Source organism: Mandrillus leucophaeus, unplaced genomic scaffold (assembly GCF_000951045.1).
Source record: "Mandrillus leucophaeus isolate KB7577 unplaced genomic scaffold, Mleu.le_1.0 Scaffold71, whole genome shotgun sequence".
In the NCBI taxonomy this organism is placed as follows: domain Eukaryota; kingdom Metazoa; phylum Chordata; class Mammalia; order Primates; family Cercopithecidae; genus Mandrillus; species Mandrillus leucophaeus.
Window position 1 is genome coordinate 4,642,646 of NW_012107697.1, and position 15,606 is coordinate 4,658,251.

The following is a 15,606-nucleotide window of genomic DNA, read 5'->3' on the forward strand; positions in this document are numbered from 1 at the left end:
ACTGGATTTCATCAAATGCTATTTTTACATTTATTAAAATGATTTTTTTCTATTACTATGATGTATTAAATATTACATTAATCAATTCTTGAATATTAAAACAACCTGGAATTGCTAGGACAAACTCTACTTGGTTGTAATGTGTTATCCTTTTTATGTGCAGATAGGTTTGATTTGCTAATATTTTGTTAAAGATTTTTGCATTATTTGTGAGAGATACCTGTCTGTAATTTGTTTTTTTGTAAAATCTTAAAGCTTTGGTATGAGGGTTTGGCTAGTATCACAAAACAAGCAGAGTGGTAAACCCCTCTTCCTCTTTTTTAGGACAAAGTTTGGTGTTATTTTTTCTTGAGTAATTCCCTAATGAAGCTGTCCAGACATTGAGTTTTCTTTCTGGGAATATTTTTTGATAAGAGATTTAATTTCTCTGGTTGATATAAGACTATTCAGATTTTCTTCTTGTTTCAATTTTGATGAGTTGTGTGTTTCAAGAAATTTGTCCCTTCACATAAGTTGTGACATTCATTGGCCTTAGTTAATAGTGATATATTCTCTTTATCTTTTTATGTCTGTAGGATCTTTGGTGATGATTTCATTCCTGATATTGGTGATTTGTGTATTTTCTCTATTTTTCCTTAGTTTAGGTGTTTCAATACTGTTGATCTTTCCAAAGAATCCGCATTATCTTTATTGATTTTCTATTGTCTGCTTTCTGTTTTGTTGGTTTTTTTCTTATTATTTTTTCCCGTATTTGTTTTGTTGTTCTTTTTGTAGCTTATTAAGATATAACCTTGGGTTATTGATTTTATATCTTCTTTTCTAATGTAAGCGTCTAAAGCTATAAGTTTTCCTTTAAATACTAATTTAGGTATATGCCACATATTCAGATATATTGTATTTTTAGTGTTTTTAAGTTCAGAGTATATTTAATGTCCCCTTTTAAAACTGAGATATAGGCTGGGCACAGTGGCTGATGCCTGTAATCCCAGCACTTAGGGAGACCAAGGCAGGAGGATCACTTGAGGCCAGGAGTTCAAGACCTGCCCAGGCATCATAGTGAAACTTTATCTCTACAAAAAAATAAAAAAATTAGCCGGGCATGCCTGTGATCCCAGCTACTCCGGAGGCTGAGATGGGAGGCTCACTTGAGCCCAGGAGGTCAAGGCTGCAGTGAGCTGTGATTGTATCAGTTCACTCCAGCCTGGGTGACAGAGCAAGACCGGGTCTCAAAAAAATAAAAAACAGATAACACTGAGATATAATTCACATACTATAAAGTTCACCATTTAAAAGTGTACAGTTCAAATGTTTTTAGTATTATTCAGTCATCACCATTATCTAATTCCAGAACATTTTCATCAACCCATAATATCTCCTGATTTTTATCTTCGAATGATAAGTTACTTAGCAAAGTGTTATTTAATTTGTGGGTATTTGGGGGTTTCATAGATATCTTGTTACTGATTTCTAATTTGATTTCCTATAGTCAGAGAAGACACTTTGTATGATTTCAGTCCCTTTAGATTTATTGAGATTTGTTTTGAGATCCAGTGTGTGGTCTATATTGTTGAATATATCATGTGCACTGGGAAGGAATATGTATTAAGCAGTTGTTTGAGGTAGTGTTCTATAGATATTATTTATATGAAGGTGGTTGATAATGTTGTTCAGATCTTTTGTGTTCATATTGATTTTTGGGGGGTCTAGTTCTCTAAATTCCTAAGAGAGGAATGGTAAGATCTCCTATTATGATTCTGAAATTGTCTGTTTCTCCTTTAAATTCTGTCAAGTTTTCCTTTGTTTTGGTATGCATTTTGAGTCCCTGTTGTTAAGTGTATTCACATTTATAATAATATTTTCTCATGGATTGTCCCTTTTATCATTATGAACTATCTCTCTTTATTGTAATGCCCTTTGTCATAAAGTCTATTTTATCTGATATTAAAATAGTTACTGTAGCCTTCTTCTGTTTACTATTTGGATAGTACATCTTTTTTTGAGTTGGTGTCTTACTCTGTCACCCAGGCTGGAGTACAGTGGTATGATCTTGGCTCACTGCAACCTCGGCCTCCCAGGTTCAAGCAATTCTCCTGCCTTAGCCTCCTGAGTAGCTGGGATTTCAGGCGCTCACCACCACACCCAGCTAATTTTTGTATTTCTAATAGAGACGGGGTTTCACCATGTTGGTTAGGCTGGTCTCGAACTCCTGACCTCAAGTGATCCGCCCGCCTTGGCCTCCCAAAGTGCTGGGGTTACAGGTGTGAGACACCACGCCCAACCCTGGATAGTACATCTTTTAACTTCCATTCACTTTCAACCTATCTGTGTCTTTGTATTTAAAGTGTTTTTTTTTCTCTTTTTTGAAGTTAGGTCTTGTGTGTTGTCCAGACTGATCTTGAACTCCTGGGTTCAAGTGATCCTGCCAAGTAGTTGCAATTAAAGGCACATGCTGCCATGTGCAGTTCTTTGAAGTGTTTCTTCCAGACAACATAGAGTAGGGTCGTGCTTTTTTCACTCATTCTGCCAAGCTCTGCTTTTTAACTGAAATGCTTAGGCCATTAACATTTAATATAATTACAGATATATTTGAATTTAGGTCTAATATTTCATTTATTTTCTTTCATTTCTCCTATTTATTATTCCTCTGTTCCTTATGTCCTCTCTCCTTTTGTATTATCTAGATACATTAAGTATTCTACTTTTATTTCGATTTTTGGGGGGGCTTCTCTGTGTATTTCTAGTGGTTTCTCTAAGGATTACAACATACATATCTAATCTTTTATAGTCTTCTTTGAGTTGATATTGCACTTAACGTAAAATTTAGAACCCTTTCAACCATGTAAGTCCCTTTTCTCCTCCCCCACCTGTATGTTATTTTCATATTTATCACATCAACACACATAACAAAACCCACAAAGCAGTGTTTGGTTTTGCTTTAAATTGTCATATGAGTTTCAAAGAACTTAAATATTTACCCAGATATTTACAATTTCTCTTGCTTGCTCTTTGTTCTGGAAAAATCTCTGTTTACCCATGGGAAATTTCCCTACAGCCTAAAGAAATGCCTATAGCGTTTCCTGTAGCAAGATCTATTGGCTGTGAATTCTCTTGTTTATCCCTTGTTTGAAAATCTACCTCTATTTTAACTTCATTCTTGAAGGATATGTTTATTGGATAGAGAATTCTGGGTTGACAGTAATTTTCTTCCAGTACTTTAAAGATGTCTACTGTTTTCTTGTTTCGGTGGGTTCTGATGAGAAACCTGTCTTCACTTTAGCTATCATTCTCCTGTGTGTAACATGCCATTTTTCTGTAGATACTTTGAAGATTTTTTTTTCATTAGTTTTCAGCAGTTTTGTTATGATGTGTCTAGGAGGGCTTTTCTTTGAGTTTATTCTCTAAGTAGATGCTGATTTTGAATCTATATTTATGTCTTTCACCAAATTTGTGAAATTTTCAGCCATTATTTCTTCAAAAATTTTTTCTGCCCCCGTCCCTTTCTCCTGTTCTTCTCAGACTCCAGTTACATATTAGACCTACTGTTATTATTCTCTGTGTCCTTGGCAATCTTTTTTTCTTTGAAATCTTTTTTTCCCCTGTATATTCTTTATCTGTAATTTCTACAGATCTATATTTATTTTGAAGTTCACTAATTCTTCTGTCATTGCTTTTCTGATGTTGAGCCCATCAGTAAATTTCTTGTTTCAGACATTATATTTTTCTGTTATAAAATTTGTTTGGTTTCTTTTTAAAAATTGTTTCCACTTCTCTGGAATTCTTTTCTCTCATTCATTTCACGTGTGTTTTTCTTTCCCTCATTGGACATGGTTATAACAGCTATTTTAAAATTCCAGCCGGGTATGGTGGCTCATGCCTGTAATCCCAGCACTTTGGGAAGCTGAGGCAGGTGGATCACTTGAGGTCAGGAGTTTGAGACCAGCCTGACCAACATGGTGAAACCCTGTCTCTACTAAAAACATAAAAATGAGCTGAGCGTGGTGGTGCATGCCTGTAATCCCAGCTACTTGGGAGGTTGAAGCAGGAGAATCGCTTGAACTCAGGAGGCAGAGGTTGCAGTGAACTGAGATTGCACCACTGCACTCCAACCTGGGCAACAGAGTGAGACTGTGTCTCAAAAAATTTAAAAAAAAATTCTAATAATATGGGTCACTTGGGATTGGCACCTTTTGACTATCTTTTCCCTTGAGAATTAGACACATTTTTTGGATATGTTTGTATGCTGTATGTTAAGTAATTTTGGTTTGTATTCTGCACATGTGAATGAAATTCATGCAATCAAGACTTCTGAAGGATATTGATATTTTTGTTTCAGCATATAATCAGCCTGTTTAGGTTCTGACCCTGTGTTCTGTCTTGCTTTCTGTAGGTGGTAGTTTAACTCTCAGTTCAGTATGCTAAGCCTCTGTTATACTGGTTTGTGTCTGTTTCATGCACATACACTTCAGGGGTTAGGCTGCGATTTATGTAAATTCATACACAAAATTAGGGGATTTACTTTTTTGACACTCCCTGCTATGGGATTCCATCCACACTTTCCCTACCCTACAGAGGCTCCTTTCTCTTGTTCCTTTGGGGGAAATAGTGTCTGTTGAAGTTTTAGCTGTGACTGAGACTGAGGTGTACCCCATGTCTGGGACTTTCCCTTTGGACAAAGCTTTACCAGCAAATTCATGACTTGTGTGTGTAGCTTCTCTAGGTTTTAAATCTCCACAAGCTGCTTGCTTTTGTTTACTTTTTCAGCATCCACTGGTAGTTGTTTTTTGTCCAGAGTTTTCAGCTGTAATTAGCAGGAAGGATGGGCTATAGAGGGCTAATACTATCACAGTAGAACTGGAACCTCAGTTATTTTTTAATCAAGGGTTGGTGGGAGTCTTAGATTTGGATTTGAGTCCTACCTCTGCCGTTCACAGTTTGCCATTTTAATGTTAAGCTCGTGTTTCTTCATTTGGGAAAAAAATTGAGATACTAGAACTTGCTCTGCCTGTCCCTAGGATTGTGTGAAACAGATGAGATAATGGATGCCAATGTCTTCTGTGAACAGAAAAATTGTTTTAAAGTGGTTGTCATTGCTGTTATGTCTATGTGCACATGTGTGCATGCCTGTGGTTATGTGCACATGGTTTCTGCACAGTTACCTCCACAGCAGCGGTGTCACCATGAATTTTTCCTCCTCAGGCACTTCCTGGACCTCACTACTACACGTGGGGAGACCACGGCGGAATCATCATGGCCATTGCCCAGGGCATGGAGACCAATGAGCTAAAGTAAGTGTCTCTGATGAGGCCTTTTAACATCAAACTCTTCTCCCAGAAATTTACGTCTATGGTTCTAAGTGGATTATCTCTCTACAGCACTAGGTTGTTGACAGCACAATTTGTGATCTCTGGATATGACTTAAACTATTTTTTTTTTTTTTGAGATAGAGTCTCACTCTGTCCCCCAGGCTGGAATGCAATGATGCGATCTCAGCTCACTGCAACCTCCATCTCCTGGGTTCAAGTGATTCTCCTGCCCCAACCTCCTGAGTAGCTGGGATTACAGGCACGCACCACCATGCCTGGCTAATTTTTGTATCTTTAGTAGAGATAGAGTTTCAGGCTAGTCTCGAACCCCTGACCTCAGGTGATCCACCTGCCTCGGCCTCCCAAAGTGCTGGGATTACAGGTGTGAGCCACCACGCCTGCCCTGACTTAAACTCTTTATCTCTGAAATGGGAATAGTAAGAACCTGTCCTTCCTATCAGAAAGGGAGATTGTGAGGAACAGGGCAATTAATTTTATGGATTTGAAAAAGTATAACACTATAGAAAGAATTAATAATGGCCAAGTAATTAAGTGGAGGCTCTTTAATTTGTTCTCCTTTGCTTTGTGTCTTTATTACATAGAATGACTAAAAATAAATAGCAATAATAATAATACATGAGTAATAATTACAGAATGCATACACCTTGATAGCGATTGACTTTTGGTGCATTAGGTTGGTGGGGGGTCTCATAGAGCTGGAAGGGATGTTTAGGGTTAACTGCATCATTGCACAGATGAGAAAACAGGCTCAGCAAGGCGAAGTAACTTGCCCAGGGTCATTCCTTTTGTTAGTGACATTGGCAGGATTAGCACTTGGGTTTTTAGATTGCATCCTACATTCTTTGCAATATATTGTTCTGAAAAGCAAAACTGTCAGGAGTTTGTAACCTCTACACCCTTATGTTCTGATTTTATCAGATATATACAGATCTGTGTGGATGTACTGGTTCTTTTGGCTCATTATTGAATGGTTCATGTTAGGTCAAGTTCATGCCGGACCGCACTTCTTCCTGTTTTTTCGCTGAACCCATTAGATGGATTGGTGAAGGATCTGGAGAGGGCTTCTGTAACTATCTTGTTTATTGCAAGGACAAAGCTTTCTTTTTCTTTGCTCCTTTTAGAAACAGGGCCAACTGGCCGGGCACGGTGGCTCACACCTGTAATCCCAGCACTTTGGGAGGCCGAGGTGGGCGAATCACGAGGTCAGGAGATCGAGACCATCCTGGCTAACACGGTGAAACCCCGTCTCTACTGAAAATACAAAAAACTAGCCGGGCATGGTGGCGGGCGCCTGTAGTCCCAGTTACTCGGGAGGCTGAGGCAGGAGAATGGTGTGAACCTGGGAGGCGGAGCTTGCCGTGAGCCGAGATCACGCCACTGCACTCCAGCCTGGGGGACAGAGGCAGACTCCATCTCAAAAAAAAAAAAAATAAAAAATAAACAGGGCCAGCAGCAAGTGAGAGGTGGGTGGTTTGGAAAAAGAGATCTTAGCAGCTGGTTTTTTCCCTGTGGATAATTTGACATGTGCTGAGCAACCTGGCTTCAGAGAAGGAGAGAGAAGCAAAGTACTGGTATTTGGCATTCCGCTTGGCTGTTCTCTGTTCTGTGTAGCACTGGTTAGCTGTTTCTTTAGAGGCAATACTCTGAAGAGGTCCTGTTTGTATGCCACACTCTGTATTCATATTCAGATAGGTATTTGCTCAGACAACGACCATCACAGAGCACAGTACTTCCCACATTTGTGCTATCATTTATATACCCATTAATTTAATTTTCATTTCACATGTTTAGCAAGCGCCGATTGTGCCAGGTACTGTGTATCTATAGATGAATAGGATGCATGCCACCCTGTAGTCATAAGGTGGGCGAGGAAACAATTGTAGTGTTTGGTATACTGCTCTGTGTGTAATACGCACGTAGGGGACATAGTTTGGCTTCCTAGGAATACATTTCATTCTTTGTATGGTTTTCAGATTTCAGAGTCAGTTCTCGATTTGCCTTGTTTAACTTCTCTGAAAATTAAATTTGCATTCCAAACTGGCTCCTCTGAAGGAGTTAGTGTGATTCTAGTCCTCTTACACCATCTGTCGGTGCATATGTGCTCAGGGAACGCAGCGTCATTCTGCACTAGCTGGAGCAAAACATGATGAGGAAAATAAACTCGCTGCCAGAAAATCATAAAGCCTTCCGCAGACGTTCTGAAATGACTTGGGGGTTGTAGACTTTGGGGGATTATGGACACTGTAGCATTCCTCTATTTGTATAGGTTTCTTTTGGAAGTGTCTGTTTGAATAGTTCAAATAAAGCATTTGAAAATACAAAAATACATGTAAGCTTCCTATTGACAGGTGCATGTGTCCCACATAACAACCTGAGCTTGGCCTAAATCTGTGTAGCCACCTGGCATTTACTCAGTGTGTTGTTCACAGAGGTATTTTGCTTCTTCTCCTGCTGCTCTAAAAAGCAAGAAATAATATTCAAGTTAGTTCATATTCTCAAACTACAGTAGTGATTTACTGTGATGCCCGTGCACGAGGAGAGGGTGCTTCTGACAAGACCGGATATCTGTTGCTGGGCTAGGGCTTCAGGCCCCTTCTAAGTTTGGCCTCCGCAACCACAGAGATCTCTTTTCCTTTATGACTCACAGCATGTATAGGCTGTCCCATTAATTTGGCATTGATCATATTCTGACTTCTTATGTTAGTTACCTTTACATGATGTGCCTGAATTCTGCAACTCGTTAGTAAGGTCTTTGTAGGTAAATACTTCTGCTCGATACAGGTTAGCAGGCACTTAGCAAATATTTGATTGAAATAGGTCATGCATACTTAATCATCCAAGATTGCTTTTTTTTTTTTTTAACTGATTTATAAAACTAGAGGAGACCTAGCTGGCGTGCCAATTGCACAGCTCCAAGGGGACCACTGCCATTGTGCTCCGTGTCAATGACAACCCCGGGAGCACAGATGTGAGTGGAGGCTCCCTGGATGTGTGCAACCTGGTGGTACCCAAGAGACACCAGAGATGACCTAATCCACTTTCCTTAGTTTTCACATGAGGGAATAAGAGATTAGTCAGGAGTTAATGGCCACACTGGAACCTGAGCATATTTCTGTTAGGAATCATTTCAGGTCAATTACACAGACAGCTGTCGAACATCTACAATGAAGCAGATGCTGTGCTAGATACCAAGGATGCAAAGGCGAGTAGGACCCTGATCAGGAGCTGCCTGTGCCCACTGTTGCTCTGTGATGTTTCTGAGCCAGATGCAGAGAGAGAGGCTGGGAGGAGGGGGTTTTTGAAAGAGGGCTTCCTGCTCTGATTTTACCCATCTTTAGGGAGGAAAGCCAAGTAAAGTAGCATTGGTAACTCAACTAGGTGGTAGTGGGGACAGAAATTGAAGCATTGCTCGAAGTAAACATTAGTGGTTTTTTTGTTGTTGTTGTTGATGTTCTTTTAAGTTATGCGTGTCTTTCTCTCCCTGATTAGCACAGATATCTAGGAGTTGACTGTTATTTGTTTCAGCTTCTGCCTTGAGTCTCCTCTGAGACTGTTACCTTTGTTATTGTTAATTGAAATCGAGAGCAAGAAGTGGAACACTTTGTTTTGCTCTTGTGTCTACATGTCTGAAATGGGTAAATAAGAACCTGCACTGGGGATTCACTGATTCATTCATTCAGCATGCTGCTCCTGTGAACATGCTCACGGGAGGCCTAGGAGCAGTGGCTTTTTCTTCGGAGAAGGGGCTGTTGCATTTTTGCACCCCGACTGAAGAAGATTCAAACACGTTTGTCAGCTTTATCACGGAAGATAAGATCAATTTCTGTTTCTTCACTGCGGTTTGCTTGTCAGTGTGATGATATTATTCGTAGTCAGTAATAAGATTTTGAACTTGCCCCAAAGCATCTTTTTCTCTAAGATATCCAGTTTCATAGGGGCTTCTCTCTGGAAATCCCGAAAAGCTCCTGCAAAGACTCCACGCAGCAGAGCAGCTGCCTTTTCTGGACCTGGGCTCTGGAATCAGACCCACAGTTCCAGAATGTGGGAGGCAGCGGTTAATGTCTTCACTTGCTTGCAGCACCTCTCAATGGTACAGTTGCCGGGAGAGCCACCTCTACTTTATCCTGACCCCTGTGGTTTTTCTGTCCCTTGAGGTATAGAGGAGCAGGTATTCTTATCATGTTTTTTTTTTTTTTTTTCTGGAGTGCCGTGGTGCAATCTCGGCTCATTGCAACCTCCTCTTCCCAGGCTCAAGCGGTCCTCCCATCTCAGCCTCCCGGTAGCTGGGACCACAGGCGTGAGCCACCATGCCTGGCTAATTTTTATATCTTTTTTTTTTTTTTTTGGTAGGCACGGGTTTCGCCATATTGCCCAGGCTTTTCATTTGAACTCCTGAGTTCAAAGTGATCCGCCTGCCTTAGCCTCCTAAGTGTTGAGATTACAGGTGTGAGCCACCAAGCTTGGTCCTTATCACCTTTTAACTGTTAAGAAACCGAGAAATGGGGTTAAAAAAAAAATGCAGTGCAGTTTCTTTAACTTCCTTCAGCAAGCGTTTATGAATAGTGCCCTTTCTGTGTGCTAGGAAAGATTCGAGGTGCCAGAGGCAGAGAGTAAGAGGTCTTATTCCTGATGAATGGCAATCTAGTAGAAAACACTCACAAAATCAAGTCACTGAAATATAGTGAGGTATAAGATTATGGAGAGCCCTGGGTGCATTGGGAACCAGAATGAGGGCCAGGTGGTGCTATCTGGGGGACAGAGGAGGGCTTCTGGGAGAGGAAACCCCAGCTGAACCTAAAAGGATATAAAGCAATGTCGGAATGCTTTTCTAGGGCTAGAGAGACCTTGAGCAAGGGCCAAAGCATGCTCAGTGGGGAATGTGCACGGCTCTTGAGTATTAATAGAATGCAAATTTCCAGGTGGGAAGTGGTGAGAAACGAGGTTGGAGGAAGGTCTGTATGTAGAGGCCAGGTCCTGGGGGACCTTACCTGTGCCTTACTAAAGAGATTAAAGTTTGCTTTGAGGTAATAGGGTCCCTTTGAGGGATTTTAGTAGGGGAATGACGTGGCTAGACTTGCACTATGGAACGATGGATCTGGCAGAATGGAGAGGATGGATTCAGTGGAGAGAGACCGAAGGTGAGAGCTGATGCGGGGTTGTGTTTGAGGACTAAGTCTGCAGGGCGTGGCTTCTGATTCACTGGGATGATGGGAGAAGTGATTCTACCACTCGTAGAAAGGCAGAGGGGAAGGAGTAGGCGTGCAGGGCTGTATATTAAATGCAGACATGGACAGGTTGAATTGAAGCCTCTGTGGTGTGTCCAAGGGGAGATATCCAGCAGGAATCTGGATATATTACAACATCCGGTTCAGCGTTCTGCCACCCTTTGCAAGAATTTTCTCCATGCCATCTGTGATAGACAGTCTTCTGTTCTATACTTGAACATTTCCCTTGGTGGGGAATTTGCCATATCAAAAGGTGCTTCCATTTTACTTTGGGACAGTTTGCTGTTCATTTGTTCACTCATTCATTTGCGAATGAAAGTTCTCTGGTAAGGGAGAGCCCAAATTCTCCTCCCTCCAGCTTCTATTCATGGACTTAGTTCTGCTCTGTGGAGATGTGCAGTAGATATTTCCTTTGGCATGAAAGCCTTTCAAGTATTTAAGGAGTCTGTCATGTTCTCCTCAGTGTCTGCCATTTCATGGTGAATATCCCCAGTTCCTTTCCTCATATTCTATAAATCCCGAATCTCCATCTTCTAGGTTCTGCCTTAGGTCTGCCTCACGATGTCAGTGCCTTAAAATGTGGTACTTGGATCTGGCCCCAGTAGCCTGAAATGTGCAGAAGACATTGAGATTTTTGCCTTCATGATTCTGAACACTCTGTATCTATTAATAAAAACCTCTGACAATATTTACATTTTTAACAGCCATCTCAAACTGGTGGCTCCTATTAATTTTTTTTTTTTGAGTGAAGGTATCATTTGCATACCACAGGATGCCCAGATATTGACTACAGCAGTTAATCAGTTCTGAAGGGTGCATGTCAAGATGTAGAGTATTTCCGTCACTCCAGAAAATACTCACGTGTCCCTTTCCAGTCAGTGCTCTCCACCCCCAAACCCTTGCCCCAATTACAGGCAACCAGTGGTATGTTTATCGCTGTAGGTTAGTTCTGCCTATTCCAGAATTTCATTTATTTGTATGTTTTGTATTTGGCTTCCTTTGCTCAGCATAATGATTTTGAGATTTATCCATCTTTTAACTGGTATTGGTAGGCTGAGTTCACTTTACCTAAAATACCTGAGATCCTTCTTTCTTATGGATCTTATTAAAGACCAGATGTTCCCCATTCTGTATTTGAGCAGATAGGTTTTTGAAACAACGTGTGGAGCTTTATTTTTATTTTTGCTTTTTTTTTTGGTTTGAATTCTATTTTTGGCATTTATTTTATTATTTATACAATTAGCCTTTTACCCTTTGCAAATTTGGCAGATTCGCCTTCCAGATCCCTATTCAGATCATTGACAGATGTGTTGAGCTCTGTGAGAATGAGAAGTCTTATCTTGGGTTGAGATCAAACCATATGTCAGCACTCTTGGGATGTGCTTATTTTACCACCAGTGAATTTTATCTGACTGCGTGGTCCACAAAGATCTTCATGAAAAAACGAATGTTCTGTGTCATTGTTCTGTTTTTCAAATCAAGAATTACCACGAGGAAAGGAAATGGAGTTAGTCTGTTGTGACTTGTGTGTGAAACCATTTGGGTTCTTAGCCTTGACCTCCTTTTCGTCTGATTGCTCTCAAATAACCTCTTTTATAATCCATTCGTGAAACCACCTTTTCTTCATTAAGGAAATAAACATTTTTTCCTTATTCTAGTTTTTGAGATCTTTGTTCTTCATAATTCTTCTAGAGATTTTTGAAAAGGATGCTATAATCATCGTGTCTTTAAGTCTTTCAGTCCTTAGAATAGATTTTGTACTCATTTTCCTTTAACTTACCTAGTTTTTCTTGTCATGTCCAATTTGAAGATTATTTTCCTTGATAAAGAGCAAAATAGAAATTATTTTTTTCTGTTTTTTTTTTTAGACCCAGCTTTACTACTATGTTGTTACTCAAAGATTTTTTTTTTTTTCTAACGAAGTCTTTATTTCTTTTATTCTCAGTTTTCCAATCAGTCAGAAAACATAAAATATTTTCAATTCAAAGTTCTAGTAAAGATAGGCAGAACTGGGTGATGGTTTTCATAAATGAATGAATGAATGAACTAATGGATGAATGTATATCAAGTGCTCTGTTTTTTTAAATTGATACATATGATTATGTCTGTTCTTATTTATTCTATTGACCATCAGAACAATGATCCTGTTCCTTTCTAATTCTTTATAGAACTTATCAGATAACCCATCCACTGACCCACCAGTCTGCCAATTATTTTGGTAATTTGAAACATAAATCGTGATTCATTTTGAACTTACCTTGCTACTGTTCCGACAGACTATTGGCTGTGAGAATTACAGCTAGAATTAGCTCGCAGTAACTGAATTTTTTTGCTCTTGATTATATGACTTTTTTTCCCATCTTGAATATGTTCTTTAGAAACCTGAACTCACCAGGAACCTTTCTGTGTAGCTGCCTGCTAGAGTCCTAAGTTGGTTATCTACCACACTTCTTCCTTTTAGAGTATCTGTGGTTATATTATGTTTTATTATTATATTATATGACCTTCCCATCTTCTTGAGAGTTTTTGTCCCTGGGATTATGTCTATATTTTTATCTGAGCAGTTTGAATTCTTCATTCCTAAAGCTTAGTGCCCTATATCCTCTTTCGTAACTTAAGAATGCAAAGATGGGCTAGGCACGGTGGCTCACGCCTATAATCCCAGCACTCTGCGAGGCCAAGGTGGGTGAATCATTTGATGTCAGGAGTATGAGACCAGCCTGGCCAACAAAGTAAAATTCCATCTCTACTAAAAATACAAAAAAAGAACGCAAAGATGACTTTGTTTCTTCACAAGGTTCTTGTCACTTTTACCAACACAAGTTCTCCTTTAGGGGTCAGAATTCAGTCCAAAATACGTGTTCTCTTAACTGCTGCTGTTGATAAGGCAGGAGCCTTTTCACCAGAATTCTGAAGAGCACCATTTTCTAAATGAGTAGTGTATTTTCAGATACAAGCTATGCTTGGTCATGCACCTGCTTGTTATTTCATTAATGAGTTATTGTCAGAGTCCTCTGGGAACCCTCAAGAAATGAGGTGATTCATTTCCTGAGGTTATGTGGGGTTCGAGGAGCTCTTAAAGAGAATTAACTTGGCAATGTATAAATAGGTGGACTTTAGCATTACCGCTGAGTGGGCAGATGGCTACCATCATATCTGGATAATAGGTTGACTCTGCTGGTTCATTTTGCTTTAAAAGTAGTATAAACCTTTAGCTTATGACACTGGTTACAAGAAGGAGACTGAATGAGTTAATTTATCCAAATATCTGTTTCAAAATTTTCTTAAACCAAAAGTGTATCTGCCAGGTGAGATTTCTCCCCTTGTGAGAGATTTGTAGTGGGAGATTACTTAGTCTCCCACTGACATTTATTATTCTGCCTTGTAACCCTACCAGTTGGTTTAACCCCTAGCCTTTTTGTGGCAGTATCTCTTTTTTTTTTTTAGGCAGGGTCTCGTTCTGTCACCCAGGCGGGACTGCAGTGGTGCAGTCATGGCACACTGCAGCCTCACACTCTTGGACTCAAGCATTCCTCACACCTCAGCCTCCAGAGGAGGAGCTGGGACCACAGGGGGCACCACCACACGTGACTAATTAAAAAAAATTTTTTTTCTGTAGAGATGGAGGTCTTGTTATGTTTCTCAGGCTGGTCTCAAACTCCTGACCTCGAAAGATCCTTCTGCCTTGGCCTCCCAAAGTACTGAGATTACAGACATGTGCCACCATGCCTGGCCAAATCAAGTTTAATAATCTGAATATGAGATGAAGTGTTTGGATTGAGTGATGTCTTGAAAAGATTTGTGTCAAGTATTAGAATCCCAAGGTGTAAAACTAAAATCTCAAAAACATGAGAAAGCTGAAAGAAAAAGTTTTGCATATAATTTGGATTTAAGAAGGGCCCAGAAGCCCTGTGATTCTAAAGAGGCTTGAATTGAATGATTTCTCATGTCAAGCATCTCACCCGCTCAGTGGGTGATAAAACAAATGTTGGGCAGATTTTCTTCCTTGCCTCCCTCTCCCTCCCTCTTCTCCTTCTCCTTCTTCAATACCCAAGATAGTGTAAAATCAGTGCAGTTACTCAAACGCTGCTTAGTTTTTCAAGGACTTGCTTCCTTGTTCTGTTACAGTCTGTCTTGGAGACTTTCCTCAGTATATACTTTCCTTCAACTTTTTTGCTTTTTAATTTCTAAGACCACGGAAAAGTTGGAAAAACTGTACAAAGAACACCCATGAAACTTTCACCTAGAGTCACAAATTGTTAGAATTTGCCAATTTGCTCTACTTCTATCATTGGTCTATTTATCTATCCTGTGTATCCATCTATTATTTTTTTAGCTGAATCATTTTAAAGAAAGTTACAGACATCGTGCTCCCTCACAGCTACTTAAACATGTATCTCCAATAAATGAGGGCATTTTCCTATATAATCACAATGCCATTCTCACGCCTAAGAAAATTAACGTGAACTCGGTATGACTTATAGACTATATTTTCTCAGTTGTCTCAAATTATTTATGGCCGCTTTTCCCCTTCAATCTGGGATTTAGTCAGTCCTGAACTAAACCCTGGATTGGATTTATGCATTGCAAATTTGTTTACTCATTGCATTTTGCTATTATACTCCTTTAGTCTTTTTAAATCTATAACACATTATCTGCCTTTTTTGTTTATTTATTTGGTTTTTGTGGCCTTGATTTTTTTGAAGAATCTGGAGCAGTTATTGTGTAGAATATCCCACATTTTGGACTTGTCCAATTGTATAGAATAGTACACAGAGGGTGTGTTCTTCTCAATGCTTTATTCAGGAGGCACCTAGTATCAAGTTGTCCTGTTATTGATGATGTTTAGCTAAGATTGTGACTCTCTGATCATTCATTGTGAGATTATGTTTTATGAAATTTTATTTCCCCATTTGTAGTGAATGATTTGTCTGTTGGTTGATGTTCAGACAATCTGAACATCCTGGCCCCAACACTTTCACCCCGTGGTTTTAGCATCCAGTTTTGATCCTTGTGTGATTTAGTTATTGCAGTGGGGATTACAGAATGGTAATTTT

At 39.6% G+C, this 15,606-nt stretch overlaps 1 protein-coding gene across 1 annotated transcript in view; it reads left to right on the forward strand.

The window, feature by feature from the left end:
• The window catches only part of SORL1 (sortilin-related receptor, L(DLR class) A repeats containing), a 184,301-nt gene that overhangs the window by 81,563 nt on the left and 87,132 nt on the right, over positions 1–15,606 (forward strand). Inside the window, exon 12 of the mRNA XM_011964986.1 lies at positions 5,197–5,285. Coding sequence (XP_011820376.1) covers positions 5,197–5,285 — 89 coding nt within the window. The remainder of the gene's footprint in view (positions 1–5,196; positions 5,286–15,606) is intronic.